At 44.9% G+C, this 27,848-nt stretch overlaps 1 protein-coding gene across 2 annotated transcripts; it reads left to right on the plus strand.

Annotated features, from left to right (window-relative positions):
- The first annotated feature begins 9,207 nt into the window (after nucleotides 1-9,207).
- DDX47 (DEAD-box helicase 47) lies at nucleotides 9,208-26,758 on the plus strand. 2 transcript variants are annotated; one of them, XM_069967342.1, is made up of 12 exons: nucleotides 9,214-9,389; nucleotides 10,980-11,073; nucleotides 18,328-18,516; nucleotides 19,926-19,997; nucleotides 20,531-20,649; nucleotides 21,082-21,153; nucleotides 22,448-22,564; nucleotides 24,396-24,542; nucleotides 24,716-24,853; nucleotides 25,359-25,429; nucleotides 26,089-26,218; nucleotides 26,384-26,758. In XM_069967342.1, the coding sequence occupies exons 1-12, from the start codon at nucleotides 9,330-9,332 to the stop codon at nucleotides 26,507-26,509; spliced, it is 1,335 nt and encodes a 444-aa protein (XP_069823443.1). In that variant the 5' UTR covers nucleotides 9,214-9,329; the 3' UTR covers nucleotides 26,510-26,758. The 2 variants fall into 2 exon arrangements, with proteins under 2 accessions (XP_069823444.1, XP_069823443.1); XM_069967343.1 differs by lacking the exon at nucleotides 19,926-19,997 and having other exon boundaries at nucleotides 9,208-9,389.
- Nucleotides 26,759-27,848: the final 1,090 nt, after the last annotated feature.

Here is a 27,848-nt window from a genome sequence, read left to right on the forward strand (position 1 = left end):
GCCATCTTGGGGCCTGCTGTGTGCTGCGCTCCGGTAAGATACGAGTCCAGGGTCGACACTGACGAGGCCCTGGTGGTCGCTGTCTTGTGCTGCGACTTGGGGGGTCCCCTCTTGCCCATTCTGAGTATGGATGGCCCAAAAATAGCGGGTGTAGACCGTTCTAAGTTGCAGCTAGGAGCGGAGCTCTGTCTCTAAGCTGCCGTCTCCATCCACTTCCGGTCCCGCCCCCAGTAACAAGAAGATTAAGGGTGTCTTCACACATTGCGAGTTTGAAGCAGATTTCACACTGCAAGCTTTGCAGTGAAATCCGCTGCGATACTCAGTACAAGCAGAAACACGATTTACCGTAATTGCTGGGGACCACTGTGTTGAAAATGTACCGTATTTACAGCAGCAGTAAAGCAGGTGATATTTTAAATAAATATAATGTTTAAAATATAATATTTTGTGTAACTTGAATCTTTGTTTGAATGTATTTTTAGGGTAAATGTGTATCTATAAGGAAAAGGTTGTTCACAAACTTACCGCCGACAATGAGAATATTTAGGAAAATCCAGATCAGATATCTGTATTGCTGTAGTTTGCTTAAGAAAAGGAAAAGTACATATATAAATTTAGCTCTTCTGTCCAGAAGACATAAAACACAGTAGAACAGTGCACTGGCAGTAACTTAACCCTTTCATGACCTGGGATCATTGATGCCTCAATGCCCAGGTCGTGATTTGACATCAGCTTATGGGATCATAATGATTCCATAGCTGATGTCCCCTATGTCTGTCCCCTGTCGCTGTCATAATCTTTTGACAGCGGCAGAGGAGAGAGGGGAGGGGGCAGAGCGCACAGCCGCGCGCCCGGCGTCTTACCTTCCCCGCGCCTGTCTTACCTTCTGTCCCCCGCCAGCCTCCGTAGCTAGAAACCAGAAGCCTGAGGCCTCCGGTTTCTATGGCTACCATCGGGGCTCTGCGATCCGTTCGCAGAGCCCCGATGCACACCGGAGAGACAATTCTCCCTCTGTAGAGGGACAATTGTCTCTCCGGAGCCCTATAGATACTGCGGTCTTGCTGACCGTAGTATCTATAGGGTTAACCGGAGCGCGGCTCTGGTGCTGAGAGTTCCAGCAGGTCCCTGGCTATCACTGATTGTTGTTGTTGTATTTGTACGTAGTGTGAACATAGCCTTTTTCTGTATGGTATATAAAGACTTGTCTACAATGATTTCATATAGGTCTGTAATGTTTCACTCACCACTTCAAACCACGGAGAAATATAACTAGAAGAGCGAGGACTAAACTGTAAAACCCTTTTCCTCGAAACACCATTTCTTAGGAAGTAAAACATATAAACATGATAAGGTACGTGTAAAGAAATACACATATATACACTATATACATTATAAAAAGTCAAAGCGTGCCACTTTAGAAGGACTGGCATCTAACGTGCCCTGCAGACACTGTCAGGAAACTGGCATGATGAATTTCAATGCTCAATCTTCGTGATGTCCCTAGAAATACAGGCTACCCGATGTCTCCTGGCTGCAGCCTTCTCTCTTCTCCACATTAAAAACAAGTGCACCCTGTCCATGTGTATGGAGAAACTAGAAAGAATAGCTGTTGGCTTAGAGAGCTTTCTGGCCAAACATCAAAAGTGTAGATGTCTCAACAAAACCCAATCATGAAAAGGTCAATGACAACCTGTCAGCTCCCAGGAGTCCTGCATACAGCCCCCAGTACCTGATCGATGAGGAGAACAGCATTCTGACACTGTTCTCCTATGCTGCTGCAATATCACAGCAGGATAATCTGACCTGCTGCTATGCTCCCATAGGGCCAGGGCTGCAGAGAATGAAGGTACTGTAATTTTCTTACCTTCATCCTCAGCACCATTCTCCTGAAATCCTGCATGTTATTAATAAGTTAACTAGGCGGTTCGGTGCACTGAGGGTGGGACTCTTACTAAATAGTTGGAAAGTCTTTTAGACGGCACTTCTGTGTCTATGGATGGTGCTCGTAGTAAGAAAAAAATTCCAGCAATATTGTAAAATTTCAATCTCGGCACTCACCATAAATGCCTCATAATTTTTATTGTAGAAAAAATTTATCACAAGATACAACAGGACGTTTCGGCATCAGGCCGAGAAAGGCCTGACGCTAAAAGCTCCTGTTGTATCTTGTGATGGATTTTTTTCTACAATAAAAATAATGAAGCATTTATGGTGAGTGCCGAGATTGAAATTTTACAATCTTACTAAATAGTTATCTGGGGCTCTGCAGAGATGAGTGGCCCAAGAGACATCATTGCAGAGCGACATCTAAATATTTATGAAGGCAAGCACAGATTGCAGCCAGCATATCCATCTGAAAAAAATGGCCTTACAAAAACCTGCGATCCCCAACCTGTGGCTGCCAGGGCATGATCCGAGAAGAAGTTTAGCAACAACTGATAAGCCACAAGTTGGTGAATACTGCGTCTGACTCATCTATTTGTCTCACTTGGGTTTCTTGTTTCTTCTTCAGGATATTTCTCTCCAGCATTTTCATTGTTAATATTCCTTGTGGACCTGAAACATATGGTAAATAAAAAGTGGATTGTGAATCATCTTTCGGCTGTACACTGTCTAAAGAGTATTCCAATATGTACTCGAGAGCAGCCATGGGGTTCAGTACACCAAACCTTGTCTACTGGAGTAACGTATGCACTATGAACATTAGGTATTAAAGTGATACTGTCGTGTCCCCCCCTGCCTTTACCCTATGTGCGGTTCTGCGCACCAGCCACAAGTTTATATACTGCACATTCAATATATACCTGTCTAACACTTGTCGGTGTTTTCTTTCTGCTCAAAAATTGAATAATTTAATCTGTGGCCAGTGTCACCTAGGCGGGGCTTCATAACAGTTAGACCATCTCTCCAGCAAGGAGATGGGGCCAAAATGCTTAGAAGCCCCGCCTTATTGACACAGCTAACTGATTAAATGGAGCCAGAGTAAGGGGGGTGACAGTATCACTTTAAAGATTTTGGGGGAGATTTTTCAAACATGGTGTAAAGTGAAACTGGCTCAGTTGCCCCTAGCAACCAATCAGATTCCACCTTTCATTCCTCACTGGCTCTTTGGAAAATAAAAGGTGGAATGTGATTGGTTGTTAGGGGCAACTGAGCCAATTTCACTTTACACCATGCTTGATAAATCTCCCCCTTTGAGTTACCAGCTTGGGCTAAGCACTTATAGACAGTGAAAAGACTGAGATTGCAGCCCCTTTAAAGGGATACAACTGCTAAAATCTTTTTCTTTCGAATTAACTGGTTTAGGAAAGTTATATAGATTTGTAAATTACTTCTATTTAAAAATCTCAAGTCGTCCAGTACTCATCAGCTGCTGTTTGTCCTGCAGGAAGTGGTGTTTTCTTTCCAGCCTGACACAGTGCTCTCTGCTGCCACCTCTGTCTGTATCAGAAACTGTACAGAGCAGAAGAGGATTTCTATGGGGATTTGCTATGGCTCTGGCCAGTTCCTGTCTGAGACAGAGATGTCAGCAAAGAGCATTGTGTCAGACTGGAAAGTAAACACCACTTTCTGCAGAACATACAGAGGCTGATAAGTATTGGAAGACTGAAGAGTTTTAAATTAAAGTAAATTACAAATCTATATAACTTTCTGAAACCAGTTGATTTGAAACAAAAGGGTTTTGGCCGGAGTTCCCCCTTAAAGTGACTGTACCACCAGACCCAGGCTGAAGCACTGGAGGCGGGCCGACCCACCCTTAGTGGGAAGAAACCCCAGCCCCTCCATGATAGGGTTCCATTGATTCTAATGGAGTCACGTCATGGAGGGGCTGGGGTTTCTTCCCACTAAGGGTGGGTCGGCCCGCCTCCAGTGCTTCAGCCTGGGCCTGGTGGTACAGTCACTTTAAACAGCTGATAGTGAGTTGAACCTCCTGCCAATCTAATATGCTTGATTTTTCTGTTCTCTATGTTATAAGACATAATCTGAAAAAAAAAAAAAAAAAAAGATTTCTCAATCCGTTGGTTTTGCATGTATAATAAAGTGGAGCCAACCCCTTTCAGCATAAATGTGACTAAAAATTTTATAGGAAAAAAAAAATACCGTCTTGGTGTACTATCCTTATGATCTTCACTGGGAGCCTCTGTCTTTTTGTCATTCATGGCTGGCACACGCCTAGTTTGTCGTGCCATCCTAAAAAAAAAAAAAAGTAGAGGTGAGAGGTATATCAGTGTCACAAGGACATCACAGCAAAACACCACTGAAAGAAGCGTCACCGAATCTTCATTTTTAACAGATATAATGGAAGCGACCCCAGTTATGCCATAGTCACTACTACTACTAGTACTACAGTCACTAATTGCCAGAAGTGGAGTTAAAGGGGATGTCGATAGCTCTAAAATATTATGACAACCCTTGATGCCCAGCCATCCGTGTCCATGCCGACATGGCAGGAACTGTGTGGAGTTTTCAAGAATGGGCTGCACCACTGGGATGTACGTGTCGGTGCCGACCAAAGTAGTATAAAAAAATATTTTTTTGACTAAGCGAAGTGGTACATTCATTTTAATAACAAAATCCAACATCCAACCCTTCTCTGGCTGACATCAGAGATGAGCGAACTTGCCGAAAGTTTAAAGTTGCATTTGAATTCCTCTGCCTGAAGAAGATGGATGCAGCCCGGATGGAGGCTGTATCCATGTTTTCCAGGTGGTCCTCAGGCTGCATCCACCTTTTCCAGGCTGAGGGATTCAAATGTCAATCATTTGGGTTTGTGCAAACCAGAACTTGCGGCAAGTTCGCTCATCTCTGCACTGACATCATAGAATCCAATTAATTGCGGCAACCAGACATGGAAAGTGATATCAGGAGATCACTGAGGGTAGAAGCAATGGCTACGGAGGGCGTTGTTTTGGTCGAACCTTGAACAAGCCTGTATAGCTCTGGTAGTTGAGTAGAAGCAAGGGAGCGTCTGGTGGCCGGACTAATGGTGGTATTACACGGGCCGATGGGGGCCCAATAATACCTGTAAGCGAGCAGCGATCTGCTAGATCGTCGCTCGTTTACTGGGCCTATTACACGGCCCGATAATCGTTTAACAAGGGCTGCAAGGACATCGTTACTGATGTCCCTGCAGCCCTTGTTTAAACTACATACATTACCTATGCACGCTCCAGGGCTGCTTCTGCGGTCCGCTTCTCCACAGGTCCTGCGCGCTCTAGCTTCAGAGTGGCCTGTCAGCTGACAGGCCGCTCAGCCAATCACAGGCCGGGGCCTGCCGTCAACTGACAGGTCGCTCTGAAGACAGAGCGAGCGGGACCCGGGGAGAAGACCGCAGGAGCAGCCCTGGAACGTGGATAGGTAATGTATATCGTCAGTCGCCGGCCGCGCACCGCTATTACACGTAGCAGTGCGCGGTCAGCGCCCCACGAAAATAGGTCAGAACCTATATCAACGATTATCACTTCATGTAATAAATACAATGATCAGCCGATGACAAAGATCATCGGCTGATCATTGTATTTATTACATGGAGTGATAATCGGCCGAATCGGGCCGATTATCGTTCCGTGTAATAGTACCCTAAAGGGGATTTTTTCAGACTGATTCTGCTGATTATCGAGACAACGATCAACCGATGAAACGATCGTCGGCTGATCGTTTCTTTAGGTCCAGACCTAAAATAATCAGCTGCCGACCGCCATCACTACATGTAATAGAGATGTGCAGCTGATGTTTTAATAAACTGTTCATACATTACTTCTTTGCGCTCCCGGTCTCCTACTGCCTTCTCCGAGCTGACGGCCATCATAGTCAGTGATTGTGTGTGATTGGCTGAGTGGCCTGTCAGCTCAGAGAAGCTACAACGCACTGGGAAGAAACCAGAAGGCAGGAAGAGACCGGGAGCGTGGACAGGTCATGTATGGACAGTTTAGGGCAAGGGCTTCATGGACATTGTTAACAATGTCTGTGCAGCCCTTGTTAAATGATAATTGAGCCGTGTAATGGTACTTTTACACGGGACGATTGATCGTTCGTTTTTGCACGATAACGGTCAAATTCGAACGATAATCGTACGTGTAAATGCAGCGAACGATCAAACGACGAGTAAAAAATTGTTCATTTTAATCTTTCAACATGTTCACAAATCATCGTAGATCGTTCGCAAAAAAATCGCAGATTGTTCAGTGTAAACATTCTTTCAACGATTTCCCCTATGTGTGAGATAGGCTTAAACGATCGCAAAACGATCGCATAGCGAATTTTCCGTACGATGTATCGTTCCGTCTAAACGCTGATCGTTATAAAAAAAACATCGTTCATTCAAAATCGTTAATCGTGTGATCGGGCGAATTATCGCACCGTGTAAAAGTACCATAAGAGGCTCAGTAAACTATTAGATTGGCATTTGTTTACATTAGTGATCGGGTCGCCATGGGCCAGTGTAATACCACCCTAAGAGTCACAGTAGGGTAATTTTAATCATATTTATTTGCAAAAAAACTGTTTTACCGTAAACAGATAGTAAAACATTAGAGAAGCTACGTAGACATGCATATTGCTGTGTTCGGACTGACGAAAAGAATAGAGACAACATGTCAGTTATACCGTCAAGTGGATTAGGTAAACGCGTTTGGGAGATTGCATTTTCTTCCAAATTTACCCCATAAATAATATTTTTGGGGATTCTGTCATACATTTTATGGTAGATTGAAAGGCGCCATTACAAAGTACAATTGTTACTGAAAAAAACAAGTGACAGGTCAGAAGTTTTTATCAGTGCGGTCTGGGTGCTGAGACCCCCGTTGATGCTACAATAAGGGCCAGTTCACACTGAGGAATCGGAGCTGAATCCGCGAGGAAAGTGTCGGGCCCGGAATCACCTCTGGTGGCATTACCCGCAAATTTATTTTTCATTTAATAAAAAATTCATCCATTTTTTTCCAATTCCGCGTGGATTCCATGCTGAATTTCCGCAAGCATTCCGTGCGGAATCTGAAAATTTTCAGATCAGAAACTCACTGCTCAATTAATTTTAATGGGATTCTACCAGAGGAATTGACATGTCAATTCTTCTGGCGAAAAGCGAATCTGCCATGGAAAATTCCACACTGAAATTTGTGTGAACTGCAATTGACATTGAATTTGGCTCTGCACTATATTTTCAGGCAGAAAGTGAGGAATCAGTAATTCAGAAACTCAGCGCTGATTCCTCAGTGTGAACTGGCTCTAAAAGGGCAGACGCGCTTAGCAGAACACGCTCTGCCCCTTTATCTCCGCTCTCACTGCTAATGTAGCATTGGACAGAATTTTATTGGAGCCTATAGAACTTCAGGTAGACGTGATTGCTGGAATATAATTCCTTCCACCGCAACTTTAGCAGTGATGAAGGGGCAGAAGGTGAGCTGCTGAGAATGTCTGCCCCTTCATTCTAGCGATCGGCGGGGGTCTTAGTACCTGGACCCGACAGACACAAACCTCTGACATGTGGCTATAACATGTCAGAAGATTGTTTAAATGATACCCTTTAAAGGGGAGTTGTCAGAAAGCAAGGAAGATCTAATCAGGTGTGTACCACATACATATGTGTACAGGATAGCATATGTGCTGTTTTACGGCACGTTCGCACTTACCGGATCCGCAGCGTATTTTCCGCTGCGGATCCGCAGCAGATTTCATTTAAATAACTGAACACAGCATCAAAGCTGCACCATCAAATCTGCTGCGGATCTGCTGCGGATCCTGTAGGTGTGAAAGCACCCTTAAAGGGAACCAATCAGCCTAATTGGCCCCAGGAGCGATGTATAAAGCCCCTGCAGCAGCCGCGGCACATACCGGCCGCGGCTGCAGCAGGAGCTTTATACTGGAGAAAAACGAGTTTTATCTGGGCGTCATCAGGGTGAGTAGTCATCTGGGCGGCTCCCTGCCCGTGTCTATTCACTACGCTCTGCCTGTCAGCGCGCTCGGAGGGGATGATTGACAGGCAGAGAGGTCAGTTACTGGCCTTTCTGCCTGTCAATTATCCTGTGGAGCGCGCTGACAGGCAGAGTGCGGTGACTAGACACGGGCGGGGAGCCGCCCAGATGACTACTTCCCCATCCGCGCCTGGAGAATAAAACTCGTTTTTCTCCGGTACAAAGCTCCTGCTGCAGGAGTTTTATATAGCACTCCTAGGAACCATATCAGCCCAATTGGGCTGATTGGTTCCCTTTAAGAAGCTTACATACCTGTACCAGTTTTCTTCCCCTATGTATCTACTTACTCCCTGGTTTCCTCTCTGTACTGTGACCCTGTTGTTGCCAGGCAACAGTGCGGACACTTTCCCCACAATCCCCCTTACTGCATGTGAAGTGAAAACCAACTGCCAGTACTAATCAGACAGATCATGTGACAACTGAACTGAGCATGTGCAACTCAAGAAAATGGATCCCCAGTGGGCCGTAACCAAAGGCAACAGATAATGAAACAAAACGGCACATGGGGGATTAGTGGGTTTATATCTCTCAAAGGATACAATATAAGAGATGCTTGTACGTCGGAAATATGTCTTATATTACATAATGTATCAGGATAGACCTAGTTTTCTTTGGGACATTACCCTTTTAAGGCCAAAATCCACGTTGTCATTAAGGGGGTTAAAAAATGTCTGGAAACCTTGCCCCTAATTATGGGGTAAAATATTACTAAATAGGAATTATTGGCTGAATTTAATGCACCCGGCCCCCCCAAAAATTGTAAAAAAAAACAAAAAAACCCTGTGTGAACACTAGTGGGAGCAGAGCCTAGGGGGCGGGAAACAGTGGCCACTCCTCTTCTTGATTGACAGGCAACCTGGGCCCACCCTCGAGGTAAATGATTGACAGGGAGGGTTAACCAATCAGAGTTGCCGCTTTCACCCTGTGGGCGGTTAAACCTTACAGCTAGCCAATGGGGTGGCTTTGAATGGCTGACAGATGACAGTTATCATCAGTAACAGTGAAAGATCTTTCATTGACGTACACCAACCTATTTTAATAGGACAAGATGGTAATATGGCACTCAATGTCTCCCCAAATGTTTTCACCACCAATCCAGCACACTCCCCTCTCTCCTCCACCACTATGTGACGCCAGTCGCCTAGCAACAACAGCGCATGCTCTGAAGAGTTCAGCAGACATCATGTCACGTGATGTGTCCCCGGCGTGCGCTCTACTCTTCCCTCTAGAAACATGGCGGCACGTAGATCGATGCGTATCCTAGCAACAACGGCGCATGCTCCGAACGAACGCACCAAATATCCTGTCACGTGACGTGTCCGCCGGCGTGAGCAGTACGCATATTCCTCCAGTAACATGGCGACACACGTGGAGGACGAAGAAGCCCAGGAGGAACTAAAAACGTTCAAAGATCTGGTGAGAACGCAACCGTAGTGTGAACTGCTTCTTTACTTGTGTACTTAGGTTTTAGCTCAGTGTTCTCTAACCTGGTGCTTCTCTGCTGTTTGGTAAACTACAACTCCCAGCAGACTGCAGGCCATAGTGCTGTGTGTTGCCACAAATTACAGGCTGACTAGTTCACTTTCATCCGCAGCGTATTTTCTGCTGCGGATCCGCAGCAGATTTCATTTAAATAACTGAACACAGCATCAAATCTGCAGCGGATCCTGAAGGTGTGAAGGCACCCTAACTGTACAATTACTGTAATTTGCGGTTTTGTTTTTTTCTTCCTTGTCTCTTTTTTTTTGTTTTTTTTTCTATTCGTATTTTTCCTCTGTTTTAAAAGGACATTTTTCACCTACAGACCCACATGGCTCCTAATTATTTGACAACACCAATTGTACTTTGCTATGACAGACCACATTTTCCATAAAATATGCTGCGAAACTGGGAAAAAAAATATTTGCATGGTGAAATTGAAAGAAAAAAAAGAATTTGTTTTCATTTTGGGGCCTTCGTGTTCACGATGGTCACCCTGTAGTAAAGCTGACATGTTATTTATGTTCCTCAAGTCTATACAATTACAATGATATGCCACTTAAATCATTATTCTATTAGATGGCTTTTAAAATTTTTTTAATAAAAAACAAAACAAAACTACTTTTTAAAAATATCTCTATGACCAGGCTTATAGCGCTTTTATCCTTTGGTCTATGGGGCTGTGTGAGGTGTCATTTTTGCGCCATGATCTGTACTTTTTATTGGTACCTTGCTTGCATATTTGCATCTTTTTGATCGCTTTTTATTACAGTTTTTTCTGGATGTGATGTGACCAAAAAATCTGTAATTTTACACCTTGACAGATTTCTATAATTTAATAGTTTGGGCGATTATGCACGCAGCCATGTCAAATATGTTTTATTTTCATTTATAAAATGGGAAAAGGGGAGTGATTTAAACTTTTATGTGATATATTTTTTGGTTTTTTTCTATGCTAACATATGTACTGCATTGATCTATGAGATCAGTGCTTGATTACTATGGGCTGTGGGAGCCCATAGTGTTTAGGTGGTGAGCAGGGATCTGTGTCAGAGGTTGCCTCTCTGTTATTGCAGTGCATGGGGTTCCTCCCGCCACAAGACACCAAGGAAGGATTTTCTATAGCCATTTAAATGCTGCTGTTTTGACGGTGGCATTTAAATAGTTAATTAGCTGGTCACAGCGATTCCCCCGTGCCAGCTAATAGCCGCAGAGTTGCGCGGTTCAGAGCGGGGTTACGGCATGACCCCTCTCTGAGCCACCCTACCCGCCCCAGGACGTACCAGTACATGATGGGACGGGAAGGGGTTAAAGGAGAAGTCCCACAAAATTAAAAAAAAAAAAAGCAGACAGCCTGTGACTGGCTAAGTAGATGTCTCTGCCGAGACGAGTCCGCCTTGAAAGTGTCTGCGGTCTGAGGGGGCACCCAGTGACATAACACTTCATAACTATTACCAGTAACAAATCCCTGTCGGTTTCATCAGCTGTGATCTGTTGCCATGTCAGTATGTCGTCTTTATATTTTAGGGTGTAACTGATGTTTTATGTGAAACCTGTGAACAGCTGGGATGGAAGCAGCCCACCAAGATCCAGATAGAGGCCATTCCTGTGGCCCTTCAAGGTAATCCATATGGTAGCAGCAAACTAACAACCTCCCTAAAAACAGCAAAAAAGTGTTAGAAAATATGGGGGAGATTTATCAAACATGGTGTAAAGTGAAACTGGCTCAGTTGCCCCTAGCAACCAATCAGATTCCACCTTTCATTCCTCACAGACTCTTTGGAAAATGAAAGGTGGAATCTGATTGGTTGCTAGGGTCAACTGAGCCAGCTTCACTTTACACCATGTTTGATAAATCTCCCCCTATGTGTGTAATGTGCTGTGGCTTAGGCCCCATTCTCAGTAGTAGTTGACTATATTTGGCCCTTTAAAGGGAAACTATCAGCTAATTAGACAAATCTAACCTGCTGATATCTACCCACAGCCCTCGGGGCACTGAGGGTGAAGGTAAGTTCCTTACCTTCATCCCTGATGCCGTGTCCGTGCTATTAGGAGTTTATTCCTTATGCTAATTAGGTGTTTTGGTGCCGCCCCCAGTGCACTGAATTACACCTTATTAGCATATTAAACAAACATTTAATATCCCCAATCAGAGGATGTAACCTGCTGAATCCCTTTAACCTCTTAATGACCATGATACGCTTTTTACAGCGGTCATTAAGGTGTCTTAATCACAATAAAAAAATATTGACATGTCATAGAGCGTTCAAACCTGTACCGATTGGGAGAACAAGCCGAGAGAAGACTGTGCTAAGCGTGATCCTCTCCCGGCCCTGTGTCACGTGATCCGCCTGGCTCATATTGTAAGTCTATGTAACCTGACTGATCATGATGACACAGAGCGGGGAGCTCTTCCCGCCCATTCTCCTAAATGGTCTGAACACTGAGACCCGGGCAATCAAAACTTTTGACCTGTTTCTATGACATGTCAAAAGTTTTCTGTGGTGACAGTGACACTTTATTGGTACTTATTTTAGTGTTCTCATGGCGGGCCTACAATAAGTGATTGCAGGGATCGTGGGAGATTAGCTTTCCTTATGACAGCTAAGCCCCTGCTGTATCTGTATAGATTAACCTCTTACATGCCATTGCATCGCATTAGTGTTAATGGGTGTTACATAAATTGGGTAAGTTGGCTGTTTTGACTTCTTTTTTTAAATCAGGTAATTTTTTTATTATTAAGATCCGTACAAAACAGTATAAGAGTAACATAGTCATACAGGAAATCCTCAATGGTACAATGACAAGAGGTTACATGCAGGTAACATTCAGGAAGGTACAGATCCTAACTTTTTTTCATTTTATGCATTAAACGGGAACCATTCCTATGTAATCAACAGCACATACCGGAAGTAGAAGAAAAAGGAGTTCTTCTACTGACAGTTTCATGGTCCTATAGTAACATAAAAACCACAAAGAAAAAGATAACAGAGACCAAACCTCGTGCCGTACCTCTCAAATCGCGTATTACTACCTGCCGTCTCCAAGTACATGTTATCTAACCACATATCCAGTCAGGTTATCAGGATAGCTATAGTGTCCCCATCAATGCCTGCATAGGGCTTCTACAGAGTTGCAAGAGGGAGCGTGAGGGTAGTCCCGGCGTGTCCACCCACTTACCCCAAATTGCTTCAAATTTGCGAGGGCAGCCCCGTTTTAGATAAACCCCTCTTTCCAGGCGTATCACCACATTCATCTTATTTATATACTCTGCGATAGTGGGGGCCTGAGTTTGGATCCATTTGGCAGCTATGGTCTTCCTGGCCTGGTATAGTAATCGCTGTACTCCCAACACCGTATAGTCATCCAGGTTAAGGTGATCTAATAGTCCCAGAATACATTGTTTGGGGTGTACAGCAGTATCCAACCCAAACACCTTTTTAATGAGAGCCAGCACCTCCCTCCAGAAGGACTCAAGTTCCCTGCATGACCAAAACATGTGGAGAACGTGGGCTTCGTCCTCCCCACATCGTGGGCATCTAGAATCCGTTCTATATCCGATTTTTTGCAGCACCAGAGGGGTGCGGTACACTCTGTGTATCAGGAGCAGCTGTGACATGCGCTGTGGTTCACAAAGAGAGAGCAGAGGCGTTAGCGAAAGTATCTCGTTCCACTGCGCATCATCAAGGGGCCCCACCTCTGCCTCCCACTTAACCCTCGCTGCTAAGGGGACTCTCGCCTGTCTAGCTGCCAGTAAGGTGTCATACCCCAGAGATATAGTGCCTCTTAGTGTACCCCTGTCTCCAATCTCTTCCAACAGCGCATGTGTCCCAATAGTAAGTGGTGTGGCCGTATGCTGCGTCTGCAGAGCGTGGCGTAGCTGCAAGTATTGATAAAACATAGTGTTTGGAAGGAGATATTCCTCCTTTAACTCCTCAAAGGACTCCAACGCACCATTTTTCCATACCTGTGACAGGAAACGTATCCCCCTTCTAGCCCACGGGGTGAAGCCCTCCAGTTTAAATACCTCTGGAAGGGCTGGATTACGCCATAGAGGTGTAAAGACTGTATGACCGGGAATACCCAAAAGCGACTTAACTCTACTCCAAACTCTAGTCATGAGGAGTAAGGTGGGGAGCACCTTGTTACGAAGTTTAGTACAATTTGCTTCAATTGCCGCTATGGGCGGTATATGTCCTGTAAGCCCAGATGTCAATTGTCCCGCTATGCCCACATCGTCGGCCTGCCCCCACCCTTTAATATGCTGCAACTGCGCTGCCAAGAAATAATAAAATGGGTCCGGAATGGCCAGGCCCCCGTCATCTTTTCCCCGATGTAGAACCTCTAGTTTTATCCTTGCCACCGACTTTTTCCATATAACCTCCCTGAAGATGGAGTTTATCCGCTTAAAGTATTTAGCTGGGATCCAGACTGGAGAATTGTGTAATACGTACAGCAGCTGCGGCATAAGGACCATCTTCAGCAAGTTACTTCTCCCCACCACTGACAAAGGTAATTTAGCCCATGCCTCCGCCTTTGAGGCCAGCTTAGCCATCATAGGTAGTAGGTTATCGGGTATATAATCTTTGAGGCTTGCCGTGACTAAAATGCCCAGGTATTTGAATCTAGAGACTACCCGCAATGGAGCAGAGGATAGTGCGCTGATAGGGAAGGAAGGGGTCAAAGGAAGGACCACAGACTTGTCCCAATTTATTAGGAGACCCGACCTATGACCAAAACTAGTAATTATTTCCATTATGGGGCCAATGGATCGAGCCACATCAGCAGAGTACAGTAACATATCATCTGCGTACAGTGAGATACGTTCTTCCCCATCCTTCCTCGGAATGCCTACTATAGCGTCCGATGTCCTAATAAGAGCCGCTAGCGGCTCTATTGCAATTGCAAAAAGCAGCGGGGACAACGGGCAGCCTTGCCTCGTCCCCCGTGCTAATTTGAAACTCTGTGACAGCCTACCATTCGTCCTAATACGCGCCAATGGGCACGCGTATAGGAGTTTCACCCAATTTATAAAGTTCACCCCAAACCCCATGTGTTCCATTACCCGCCATAAATACTCCCACTCGACGCTGTCAAAGGCTTTGGCAGCGTCGAGTGAGATCACGGCAGCAGGAGTGTCCGCCGGGGAGTAGGCCTGCAGATTCAGATGTAGCCTACGCAAATTGTGCGCCGTGGACCTGTTAGGCATAAAGCCAGACTGGTCTGGGTGTATTAGATGAGTAATTACTGTGGCCAATCTATTAGCTAGTACTTTCGCTAAGATTTTAACATCTGCTGTTAGTAACGAAATCGGCCTGTATGATTCCGGGTGGTCTGGATTCTTCCCCGGCTTGGGCAGCACAACTATAATCGCCTCCCTCATAGACGGGGGAAGCTCTCCCTGCTGTAGGGCAGCCTGGAAAGTCTCCAACAAGTGAGGGGCAATATACTCATTATGTCGTTTATAAAACTCCCCCGGCAGGCCATCTACCCCCGGTGCCTTCTCACTGGGTAGGGACTGTATAGCTGCCACTATTTCTTCTAGTGTCAAAGGCTCATCAAGCTGACTACTGAGTTCTGACTTTAATGATGGCAATGGGACACGCGCTATGTAGTTGTCTATATCGTGTTCGGCCCCCGCAGCAAGCCTGGAGGAGTAGAGGTCCTCATAGTAAGATGTAAGACAGGTCAATATGTCCTCATCAGCAGTGAGGGGTGTGCCATCCTGAGCAATCAACCTAGCTATGTGTGAAGTGCCAGTTTGAGCCTTTACCACCATGGCAAGCATATGTCCCGCACTCTCCCCTTCATGGAAATATGTCTGCTTCTGGAATAAGCGCTTATCCTCTGCCACAGAGATCAGGTGCTCTCTCAGTCCCTTCTGCGCCTCCTCCCAGTGCCCCAACATAGTGGTAGTGGGCGAGTCAACATACGCTGCCTCAGTTTCAGTCACTCTAGCTTGCATAGCTTTCGTCAGCGCCCTTGTTTTGGCCTTCCGTGCACTAATTCGTTGCACGTAAAGGCCACGCACATAGGCTTTCATACAGTCCCAGACCATAATCTGTGTAGCGGTACCCTGGTTAATCCGGAAATATTCAGCAAGTGCTACTTCTAATTCAGCACCCGTATCCACCAGATTGAGCCAGAATGGGTTTAACCGCCATAAGTTGCCCCCCCGGTATCCCAGGGAGCCCCATTGAAGTTTAACATGCAGGGGCGAGTGGTCAGAGATACTACGGGGTAGATAAGTCACTGAGTGCACTAGGGGGGCCATACTATCATTACCTATAGCCAGATCAATGCGGGACAGGGATTTATACGAACTAGAATAGCACGAGTATTGGCGAGCGTCCGGGTTTCGGAGTCGCCATAAGTCACTCAGTCCCACTTCCGCTAAGGTTTTGGCCAAGGAGGTCATACCGGCTACACCAGCGCCCTGGCCTTGCGAGTGCTTATCTAGATCAGCCGACAGGAAGTTATTGAAGTCACCAACAAATAACGTGGGCAGGTCGGGTAGAGAGGCAATTATGGTCAAAATCTTTTTCAGGGTGGAGCAATTATAAGGGGGTGGGATATATAGCGCCACTAGAATAATGGGTTGGTTATATATAGAACAGTGCAGGCAGACATATCTCCCCTCCCCATCAACAAATGAAGCATGGCAGGCAAACACAACATTCTTATGGACCAGGACAGTTACCCCCCGGGCATGGGTGGAATAGGTGGACTGATAAATGTGTGATGCCCATTTCCGGGAGAGAACTGCCATGGTGTCCCTAGTCAGATGGGTCTCAGACAGACAGAGAATACCAGGAAGGAAGTCTTTCAGTACATTAAATACCGCACACCTCTTATTCGCATTTCCCACCCCCCGGACATTCCACGCCACTATCTGCACCCCATATGCCATTGGTGGGTTTGTGAATATATGTACATAATGCCACTAAGCCCCTTATGCCAGTTAATGGTAACTAGTATCTTAAGATAGAGCTGGTTATGGCTACAGGAGACAGCAATGCAAGAACTTGGACACACGAAGCTTGGCACGAGAAAGCAACTTAACTGAAACCAAAAAGAAAACATCGCCTCTCCGACAAGAGGCAGTGGGGCACCTAGAAACCCAGGTCAGGTGAGATAACGTCAAAGTTTACCGTCCAACTATACGGAATAATTGGGAAAGAAAAACCAATTGTGTTTCTGCACAGTACAGCATCCTGCCTAGCTGTAATCAGTATGCATGAATGTATGCCTTACACAGCAAACTCAGCAATAGTGTGATCTGTGTTAGCACATCCTCAGTAGTTACGGAGGTATCATAACATTTCGCATGGTGCAGGGAGTCGAGTGATGACAGAAATGAAGGCAGCTGCAGCAGAGCGTCCACTAGGTAAACATAGCTCAGTTCTCTCTAGCCGCTCTTTTAAGACGTTGTTCGTTGTCATCCAGCCAGTCCATGGCCTTCCGTGGATCCTCAAAGAAATGGACGGTGCCTAGAGCGACAACTCTGAGCTTGGCCGGGTATATCATAGAATAAATCACATTTAGGGCTCTAAGCCTCCGTTTGATATCCATGAATTGCGCTCTCCTTTTTTGCACTTCAATCGAGAAATCTGGGAAAATGGATATGCGGGACCCATGCATAGTCAGATCTGGATGATCCCTTGCAGCACGCAATATGGAATCTCTATCTTTAAAATGCAGGATTCTCATCAGCAGAGGTCTAGGAGGGCCCCCCGGTGGTGGTTCTCGGAACGGCACTCTGTGAGCACGTTCTATAGCAAATAGTGGTGATAAGACATTCTCAGGGAACTTTTCTTTTATCCATTGCTCACAAAAGTCAATCGGGCTCTTCCCTTCTGCCTTTTCAGGAATGCCAATAAATCTCAGGTTATTCCTACGCATCCGATTTTCTAAATCATCAGATTTGGAGATGAGCAGGGATACGTTGTGAGCGATTCGTTTCATGTCCCTTGTCATGGGGGGCAGCTGGTCCTCTATATCACTGACCCTAGTCTCCACCACAGTGATCCGTTCATTAGATTTGCGCAGGTCCTGTCTGATAAGGGAGACTTCCTCCCTGATAGTCCCCATACTGCTGCTCAGAGCCAGGACTGCTGTATAGACGTCTTTGAGGGTGGGCTCATTAACTGCAGCTGCAGCAGGTGGTATGGCCGACTCAGAGCTCACAGTCAGTAAGGAGATGGGGGATGGTGCCGCTTCTCGACTGCACACTGCCGCAGGCCAGGCCGGGGCCGTATGTTCTGTGTCCCCCTCTATATCTGGCTCTGCAGCGGGCCGCTCACTCACCCCGTCTTCCGCGCCGCGGGCGTACCTCTCCAGGCGCGCCACTACCTCCTTCATCTTCTCCCCTCCGGCGGCGCCATTTTGTTTATGCGGCGTCTCCGTCCCGGCTTCTTTTCCGCTCCTGGAGCGGGTGGATTTGGTATGTACCATCTCTGGCTGCGGTCTATGTCGTTGCTGGGGTGTTCCCCCCTCGATCTCACCCCAAAACGCTGTGATTAACAAGCTGTAGGCAGGATAAATAGCCGGATATTAGGCAGGAGCTCCTGAGCGTGCGTCTGCTCACATCCCTGGTCAGGCCACGCCCCGGCTGTTTTGACTTCTGATCAGAGTGGGTGTCAGCAATGAGACCAATGACGATCAATGACTTCTCACATGCCTGATGATATGTCAAACAGTATTTTTAATGACAAGTGCTCTTTAAGGGTAAGTTCACACAGGTATAATGCTAGGAAAGGATTAACATAGGATAGTTGTTTCCCATCCTCAAATAAAAAAAGGGGGTATTATATTTTTGTTTACTCATCACAAGATAATTAACTACCTGGTTTGTGCCTTTTGCCTTTGTATTCAGGTCGGGACATCATTGGTCTGGCTGAGACTGGTTCAGGAAAGACCGGAGCCTTTGCCCTGCCGATCCTTCAGACATTGCTGGAAAACCCACAGAGACTGTATGCCCTGGTCCTCACACCAACCAGAGAATTGGCTTTTCAGATCTCAGAACAGTTTGAGGCGCTTGGTTCCTCTATCGGAGTGAAGAGTGGTATGTGGATTTTAGCGTTCAGGTTCCGTACACACCATTAGGTTTTCACTGCTGTACTTGTTTAATAGTTTGTTTTTGAACTATTTCTTACTGTAAAACTTACAGAAGGATAATTAAAGGGGATTTCTATCAGCAATAAGCTCTGAGACCACCACCGATCACAGAGGTCCAGGTCACCTGTTGGAATGATGCAGAGGTCAGGCATGTATGTTGCTCTTCCATCTAACTCTATGGGCCGGCCTACCACAGCTGTACTCTATCTCCATCAGTTGCATAGAGTTGAATGATAAGAAAAACAGATCACTGATCTCAGGGAGACCAGCCAAATGATAACTTCCGGCTGCTAGTAAAAGCACACAATGCAGTGAAGTCCTCGGTGCATTGCCCCCTGGGAAACATGAATATGCAAAAGAGGAGCCCGTGGAGCCTCATTAAAGAGTCTTAAAACACAGGACTACCCAGATATCCCTCCGGGAAGGACCCAGCCAAGGGATATCTGGCTAGTCCTGTGTTTTTAAACTCCTCAATGAGGCTCCACGGGCTCTTCTTTTGCATATTCATGTTTCCCAGGGGGCAATGCACCTAGAATTTTACTGCATTGAGTGCTTTCACTAGCAGCCGGCAGTGTTATCGTTTGGCTGGTCTCCCTGAGATCAGTGATCTGTTTCTCTTATGTCTCTACTAGGCATTACTCCCACCTAGCCAGAATCCTGCTCCACACTGATGAGGGGCAACACCCCGAAACAGCTGTCTGTGGATGGATACCTGGCCTTGGTTTTCTCCTTGTCATTACATTGACTTATAGAGCCACTTAATATGGTGGTTTTGGTGGTTTCCTAACAGGAGCCACCCCTCTGCTGTGTCCTTCCTGGATGGATATTTGGCTAGTCCTGTGTTTTGAGACTCTTAAATGAGGCTCTATGGGCTCTTTTGCATAGAATTGAATGAACAACAGCACGAATGCCTGACCTCTGTTCTTTGATCAGTTGGGGTCCAGGAGGTAGGGCAACATCCGATATGTGCTCTGCATTCTATTCAGTACAGGAGGTTCTTATAATGGCTCCAAAAAGATCCTAAACTGAGACTTTAGCACTAGAGATGAGCGAACCTGGAGCATGCTCGAGTCGATCCAAACCCGAACTTTTGGCATTTGATTAGCGGTGGCTGCTGAAGTTGGATAAAGCCCTAAGGCTATGTGGAAAACATGGATATAGTCATTGGCTGTATCCATGTTTTCCAGACAACCTTAGAGCTTTATCCAAGTTCAGCAGCCACCGCTAATCAAATGCTGAACGTTCGGGTTCAGATGGACTCGCACCCGAACCCGGTTCGCTCATCTCTATTTAGTACATTTGTAAAATTGGCCAAAATCATGCATACTAATTTATTCATGTTTCCCCCCCCTTTAGCTGTTATCGTTGGTGGAATCGATATGATGTCCCAGTCACTGGCGCTGGCGAAGAAGCCCCATATTGTAATTGGTAAAAAAAAAAATTATATACTGAATTTAGTAACCACTGTGTGTTAAACATATTTCTGATATTAAAAGGGAAGTCCCGTATAAGTCCCATGCTCGAGTCGATCCGAACCCGAGCTTTCGGCATTTGATTAGCAGTGGCTGCTAAAGTTGGATAAAGCCCTAAGGCTATGTGGAAAACATGGATATAGTCATTGGCTGTATCCATGTTTTCCAGACAACCTTAGAGCTTTATCCAAGTTCAGCAGCCCCCGCTAATCAAATACCGAACGTTCGGATCGACTTGAACCCGAACGCGGTTCGCTCATCTCGTCATCTACAATGACGTATACATAGCAAAAAATTATGCATCACTTGCTTTTTTTTCTTTTCTTTATGACATGTACTTCTAAGACTAACCTGCCAGTGAAAATAAAGAAATAGGGCGGTGCCAGCAATAAGGACAGGGACAACATGGGCATTGCTTCTGCTTTGTTTGATATGTGCCTTTTTAAGCTTTATATCACACTGGACATTCCCTCTTATTTGTTTCCGTAGCCACACCAGGGCGCCTTATTGACCATCTTGAAAACACAAAGGGATTCAATCTTCGCTCCATCAAGTACTTGGTGATGGATGAAGCCGACCGTATCCTGAACATGGACTTTGAAACAGAGGTGAGAAAGAATGTTTAGCTGCAAATGTTGTATTTAAAGGGGTATGTCAGGTTTACATCATAGGATAGGCTATCAATGTTTGATCAGTGGGGTGCCACCACTCTGAATATAGCTCATTGATTGGTGTGCCGCCTACAGCACCATCTTCTGTGTAGTGGTGGTGCAGGTTACTGCAGTTTAGCTCCAATTGAATAATATATCCCTTGGCGCACAGCTTTGGAAACAGCAGCAGCCCCTGTCTGGGAGATAATACAGCAGGTAATACACAGCCTACACTTGCAGTGTATATAGCGGCTTCAACTCCTGAGCGTATGCCATACTCCTTGCTGGAGATTTTAGATACATTAGTGTTAAGGGGTTAATTGTACAAAGCGCAGCAATGAATCATAAATATCTTTTTTATGTTGTTTTTTTTTTTTCTTTCCTACGTAGGTTGATAAAATCCTCAAAGTTATTCCTCGTGACCGTAAGACCTTTCTCTTCTCTGCCACAATGACAAAGAAGGTGAGTAATTATCATTCATATTATAGGGCTCTCATTTGCTATATAGATCTGTAGAGGGAGAAAGACTATGGGGGAGATTTAGGCTAGGTTCACACTGCGTTTTCAGCATCCGTTTAACGGATCCGTTTTTTTTAACGTCCAGAAAAATAGGGTCAGCAACGTTTCTTGGTCCGCCAAAAAAAAACGGATCCGTTTTTTTTTTATAATGGAAGTCAATGGAAAAACGGATGCACACAAATGAATCCGTTTTTTGCAATCCGTTTCATGCGTTTTTTGCAAAAAAACGGATGCGTTAAACGGATGCTGAAAACGCAGTGTGAACCTAGCCTTATCAAACATGGTGTAAAGTGAAACTGGCTCAGTTGCCCCTAGCAACCAATCAGATTCCACCTTTCATTTCCAAAGAGTCTGTAAGGAATGAAAGGTGGAATCTGATTGGTTGCTAGGGGCAACTGAGCCAGTTTCACTTTACACCATGTTTGATAAATCTCCCCCCTAGTGTACACTGTATATTGCAATTAAATGGCAATGGGGATGATTATAAGAAACAGAACACAAAACGAGGGGGGCACAATCTGAGGTTACTGGGGGAAAGAGCAAATGCAATATGAGAAAATATTACTGAAAGAGTAGTAGATGCTTGTAACAAACTTCCAGCAGATGTGGTTTGTAAATCTACAGTAAGTGAATGTAAACCCGCCTAGTATACACATATATCTAACCTAAGGTAATAAGGGTGGGCTAGATGGAGCAGGGGGCCTTTTTCTGCCGACCACCTTCTGTGTTTACATTGCCAGTAAAACCCACCAGCGTCGGTGCAGCCTGTCTGAGCTGACAGACAGCTCAGCAAGTCACTGGCCGCGGCGGTCCTGGCCAGTGATTGGCTGGGTGGTCTGTCAGCTCAGACCACCCAGCTGCCGCTGCACGCGTGACCAGGAGAAAAAAGCACAGGAGATGACCTGCAACATGCTTAGGTAAAGCATGGTGCTTGTGAAATCATGGGTCACCTGCCGCGCATCACTATTCCATGCAGCGATGCGTGGTCGGTGCCCGATAATTTTAGTTTTGAACCTAAATAAATGATCAGGCGATGACACGATCATTAAATGATTGTTGTCCCTATACCACGGAGCAATAATCAGCCGAATCAGGCCGATTCGGTTGATTATCGCTCCGTGGAATAGGCCCCTTAGAGTGGTAACAAGTGAAAGCTGATGAGTGATACAGCATAGCGTGTAATGTCTTCATCCGAAGCTGTATTCATTTCACTGAGTATTTTTTCTTGTTTACTTAGGTGCAAAAATTGCAACGTGCTGCCTTGAGAGACCCAGTGAAATGTGCCGTGTCCTCCAAGTATCAAACGGTAGAAAAGCTGCAGCAGTATTATGTTTTCATCCCATCCAAGTTCAAGGTATTGAGTTCTGCTGTTCATCAAGAAATTGCATACAGTGGTGTCTAGGGATAGGCTATTCTTAAATGGGTCTATGTTTACAGTACAATTTGCCTATGCGTCTTTTGTCTATATCACTAAATGGGTTGGCGACATTTATGTGTATGTGCAGACACAGGCCACATAAGGGGGTTGCTGCTGGTGCATATATAACAATAAACGTGTTATACTTACCTCTCTGCGTTCTCTCTCTGTGTCCTCCTCTGGTGTTGCCCGTATTCCCCATTGACTGCAGAGCCTCCACTTCAGTGACAGCCCGCTCAGCCAATCACTGACGGACACGGGACAGCCCCGCAGCTAGTGATTGGCTGAGTGGGCTTTCACTCCCAAGACAAGTTTGTCTCAAAAGTGGAGACTCTTAAGTCAGCAGGGGACACCGGCGACACCAGAGGAGGACACCTAGGGAGTACAGAGAGGTAACGATAACATGTTTATTGTTTTATATGCACCAGCAGCTATATACAGTGGTACCTTGTTTTAAGAGTAACTTGGATTGAGAGTGTTTTGCAAAAAAAGCTCCCAGTTTTTCAAAATTTTAACTTGCTTTGGTTTAAGAGCCCTCTTTACTGGGTGAGAGGGGAGTGGGGGAGGGGCACGGCCTGCATAGCAGGGTCTTACAGCACTGTACTCTGACCCAGGAAGTCTCCCTTTCCTTCCAAATCATAGCAAATCCATCTCAGGCTGGGGCTCACATCAGGGGACAGGACTGTAGAGGTAATCTCTCCATAGCTGTAACCCCTCTCTCCCCGTACAGAGAGCGCTGCATGTATGTGCCCACATCTGCCCTGCTCATTCCTTCATGCGCCCTGCAGTCTCTGTCAGTCCTTGTATTTCCCATCCTCTCCATTATGGGGATCTGCAGCTCCATCCTGTATCTACAAACTGCTGCTGTTTTTCAGGTTTATGCAGTTACTATACATTATACTCCACATGCTGATTGCTATACTGTACAGTAACTTATATCACATATCCAGCAGTTTCTAAGTCTTCATTTAATTTGTTTTACATGTTATTCAGAATTAAAAAAATCATTATTTTTGGGGTGTGGAACCAAGTGACATTATTTCAATGATTTCTTATGGGAAAATTTGCTTTGGTTTAAGAGTGGATTTGGATAACAAGCACGGTCCCAGAACAAATTATGCTCATAATCCAAGGTACCACTGTATTAAAAAAGGCCGACCACCGAACAATCCCTTTAAGGGTCTCAATGTAGCCAGCTAGTGATTGCATTTGGGTCTTTTTCCAAATGTATGTGTGCTTGAGTTTGGACCTAGAACAGGATAGCAGGATTGCTATTCTGTGAATGTTGGATTTTATATTTAGTTAAATCCTACGTTTATTAAAGGAGAACTGTTAGCACGTTAGATGAATGTAACCTGCTGTTAGCCCCCTAATGCACACAGGGCGCCGAGGAGGAAGGTAAGTCTCTTACCTTCCTCCTCAGCGCTGTTCCCGTGCAGTTAGTAGTTGAATCCACAGCCCGGGGCACAGTTAGGAGCACTGCACCCCCCCCCCCCCCCCCATTGCATTGAGCCGACCTGTTCCTTATGATAATTAAAGGAGCGGGTGGACCAGATCGGCGTGATGGGAGCGGGGCAGTGCTCTTAACGGTACTCCGGATTGAGGATTACACTGCTAAATGCGCCGGAACGATGCTGAGGTGCATTAGGTGCCCCGTGCGTATTAGGGGGCTATCAGCAGGTTAGATAGATAGATCTGATGATCCTTTCCTCCTCCATTTGCAAGTGTGTATTGGCCTCATCCATTTTTCTTTGTGACTTGCCTCTAGGACAGCTATCTCGTGTACATCTTGAATGAACTAGCAGGGAATTCCTTCATGATCTTCTGCAGCACATGTAACAATACACAACGGGTCGCCTACCTGCTACGTAATCTTGGATTCACAGCTATTCCCCTCCACGGGCAAATGAGTCAGGTAAGTCTGGAGTTAAGATTTCTGTAACATATTACAAGAGCTTTGCAGCTGCTGCATCTGAATGATAACTTTATTAAGTGAAAGAAAAGTTTTCTTTGGGAGACTTGGTAGATGTTTAGTATGTAGAGTTTATATTCTTTTTTTCTTTTTTTTTTTTTATTTTAAATCTGCAGAATAAAAGGCTCGGTTCTCTCAATAAGTTTAAGGCAAAATCCCGCTCGATTCTCTTGGCCACTGATGTTGCCAGTCGAGGACTTGATATTCCTCATGTGGATGTTGTTATAAATCTTGACATTCCGACACATTCTAAGGTTTGTATTGTTATCCTAGCTATAACTATTCGCTGAGCTGTACTGACTGTTTTGCCAGGGATTTTTGAGCAGGCTGGAATCAGTTTGCCTTTCACACTGTAAGGGTATGTTCACATAGAGTAAAACAGGCTGTGGTTGGTAAATCCACAGTAAATGAACATAAACCTGCCTGGTATACACACACATCTATCATAAGGGTGCATTCACACTGAGTAAAACAGGCGGAATTCGGACTCTGCTCGGAATCCTGCCTGCCTCAGTGTGTCAGCAGGACACCTTGCGCGCAGCCGCTCTCCGCTCAAAGAATTTTCTCCATTCTTTGCGAAAAGGTAAAATAACAATAGTTTATTAAGTTTAGGTTGGCTTTAGTATGTGTATGGATGAGTACTGTGGACTGTATTGGTGCAGGGCTTCAGTAAAGTTAGTAATCTGATAATTTAGCAGGTGCAATAGAAATGTTTCTTCTTTTTGCTCATTATTTTTTTTTTTTTTTTTTTTTTTACAGGATTATATACACAGGGTGGGCCGGACAGCTCGTGCTGGAAGATCTGGAAAAGCTATCACTTTTGTGACACAGTAGGTGGTTTTGTATATTAACAAATTATGTAAGAAGCAATTTTAAAGGCGTTATTCGGGATTAGAAAAACATGGCTGCTTTTGGCCAGAAACACAGCAAGCTGAGATACCCTGTGTCTTTTGACACCTTTCTTTACTCCTTTTGGACAGTAGGGGGCGTAATAATACAATGCTGTACTAGTATTACCTAGGAAGGTGCTACAAGGCATACATTACCAGTGCAGTGGTTAGCTTAAGATGAATGGCCGCCTCTGTATCTACCAAATTGGCAAGTTAAACATATATATATTAAACATATCTACCAAATTGGCAAGTTAAACATATATATTAGTTTAAAAAACACTGTTATTGATAAGGTAAGGCTCCATTCACACGTGTTGATGGGTTTGGGGCTTCCTTTACAAACCTGATCATCAAAAGCATACTGCAGGAATTTTTTAAAATTATTCCACAACGTCAAACTGTGCTAAGAACCTACTGAAAGCCCTCACTAGGGTCCATCGGTGGTGGTCATGTCCAGCACGTGAGTGATTCTCACTATGCCGTATTTTCTTTGCTCTGCTCGGTCATAGGAACAGAATAATGGAAATCGCAACGCAGTTGTGAACCCAAGTTAAAAAGCTTGTGAAGAACCTATCTTGTTTTGTCTTAATTTCTAGGTATGACGTGGAGCTGTTCCAAAGAATAGAGCATCTGATTGGTAAAAAGCTTCCAGCCTTTCCGACACAAGAAGAGGAAGTGATGATGTTAAATGAGAGGGTGTCCGAGGCTCAGAGGTTTGCTCGGATTGTAAGTTCTCTGGCAGAATTTTCTATTGTTACATTAGTACCGTATTACTCTTTGGATTGCTGGACCCTAGTGTGTAAGGTCCCAATAGGCCCGCATTACAGAGAAGAAAGAGTTTTCACTGGTAGAGAAGGTTTAAAATAAAGATCTCCTGTTTTATCTTCACAGGAACTAAGAGAACAAGGAGAAAAGAAGAAACGGCCTCGGGAAGAAGATGCCGACGACGCAGAAGGGTCTTTAGGAGTAAGGAAAAAAGTTGCAGGAGGAAAATTCAAGAAGAAGAAAGTTCACTGAAAAGAGAATACAAACCCAAGGCAAGACGTTGTAAATTACTGAAACTTTATTCTTCCTGGATGAGAACTGTCAGGACATTTCCAGCACCATAAAAACAACAAAACATTTCTACTGTCCTGAGTAAGTAACTTATTCCCAGGACCAAACTATATGCTGTGTCACACGACAAAACTCTCAGCTCTGGACGTTGCCTCTTAAAGAGTTTGGTGAGATCCCATTTTCTGGTTGTAATGAAAGGTTATCCATATTTATGATGACTCAACAGGGGTCTAAAATTTCTTTCATCCTTGCATGGGGGGTGGTTATAATTTAAGATTGGGTTCTCTTCTTGTTACTACAATAACCCATTCTGCTAGTCTGGTGGGCGGCCATTGACAGCCATCTCCACATATGTGCACATATAGAGAGAGAGCGGTCAGAACTGCCAACTTGACTACGTAATCCAGAATACAGATGAATAAGTAACCAGTTATCGGAAACTTTTTCAACAAAACTATATATGAATTGCTCAGGCCCCCCCCCCCCCCAATAACAGTGTCTGCAGATTGGACTGCATTATTAATGTAACCAGTTCCCTGTAAGTGTTTGTAAATATCACACGGCAATATTTTATAACAGAGAAAAGTAACAAACATTTTGCTGACATGCGTCTTTTTATTGATTTTATTGTAATAATTTATTGTTGGGGCGGGGGTTTCATGTCTTGCCATGTGACACTGACACCATGCACAAACAATGCAGCGTAAGTTTCTGGTAATTGGTCTAAACTTGAAGTAGACTGTCTAATAATGCAACAGATCGATCGGACAGCCTGAATCCTTTCAATGCTTAAAATCTGTTATGTTTTTAGTCTGTCTAGTCTTAGTTTGCATTATCTAAGATTCAGTAAATTTGTCCCATTGTATTTAATATTGGCCTCAAATCTGACAGGTTCCGGATCACAAGCAGCGTAGATGTAAATATGCACTGCCGCTTGTGATCTGGAAACTGACAGAGCATATTTGTTATCGGCCACACACAAATCTGTTTACACTTTTAAAGCGTGTTCTAAGCAGACGATCAGCCAAGGATAGGGTGTTTGCTTGGTCCTCAGCTGATCGCTATCACTTTTACATGGGGCAATTATCAGCCACGGAATGCTTCTGGCCAAAAATCAGCCTGTGTAAAAGGCCCCTTACATTACACTGGGTCTTGTGGAGATTCAGCCTTAAGATCATCTTATAAGGTATGGCTGTATATAGGGCTGGGCGGTATGGCAAAAAAAATTCAAATTTTTTTTGGACGATTCAGTGTAACAGGGGTCCCCCTGTGACACGGTGTGACTGAGGGGGACTGGGGC

The sequence above is a fragment of the Dendropsophus ebraccatus genome, chromosome 4, assembly GCF_027789765.1.
Source record: "Dendropsophus ebraccatus isolate aDenEbr1 chromosome 4, aDenEbr1.pat, whole genome shotgun sequence".
NCBI classification, from domain to species: Eukaryota; Metazoa; Chordata; class Amphibia; order Anura; family Hylidae; genus Dendropsophus; species Dendropsophus ebraccatus.

What these genes read in the sequence shown, in the direction of transcription:
- DDX47 (XM_069967342.1), top strand. Translation starts at nt 9,330, where the DNA reads ATGGCGACACACGTGGAGGACGAAGAAGCCCAGGAGGAACTAAAAACG. An exon ending in TCCACGGGCAAATGAGTCAG is followed by an intron (nt 24,543 to 24,715) that starts GTAAGTCTGGAG and finishes TTAAATCTGCAG; the next exon opens with AATAAAAGGCTCGGTTCTCT. An exon ending in GCTATCACTTTTGTGACACA is followed by an intron (nt 25,430 to 26,088) that starts GTAGGTGGTTTT and finishes CTTAATTTCTAG; the next exon opens with GTATGACGTGGAGCTGTTCC.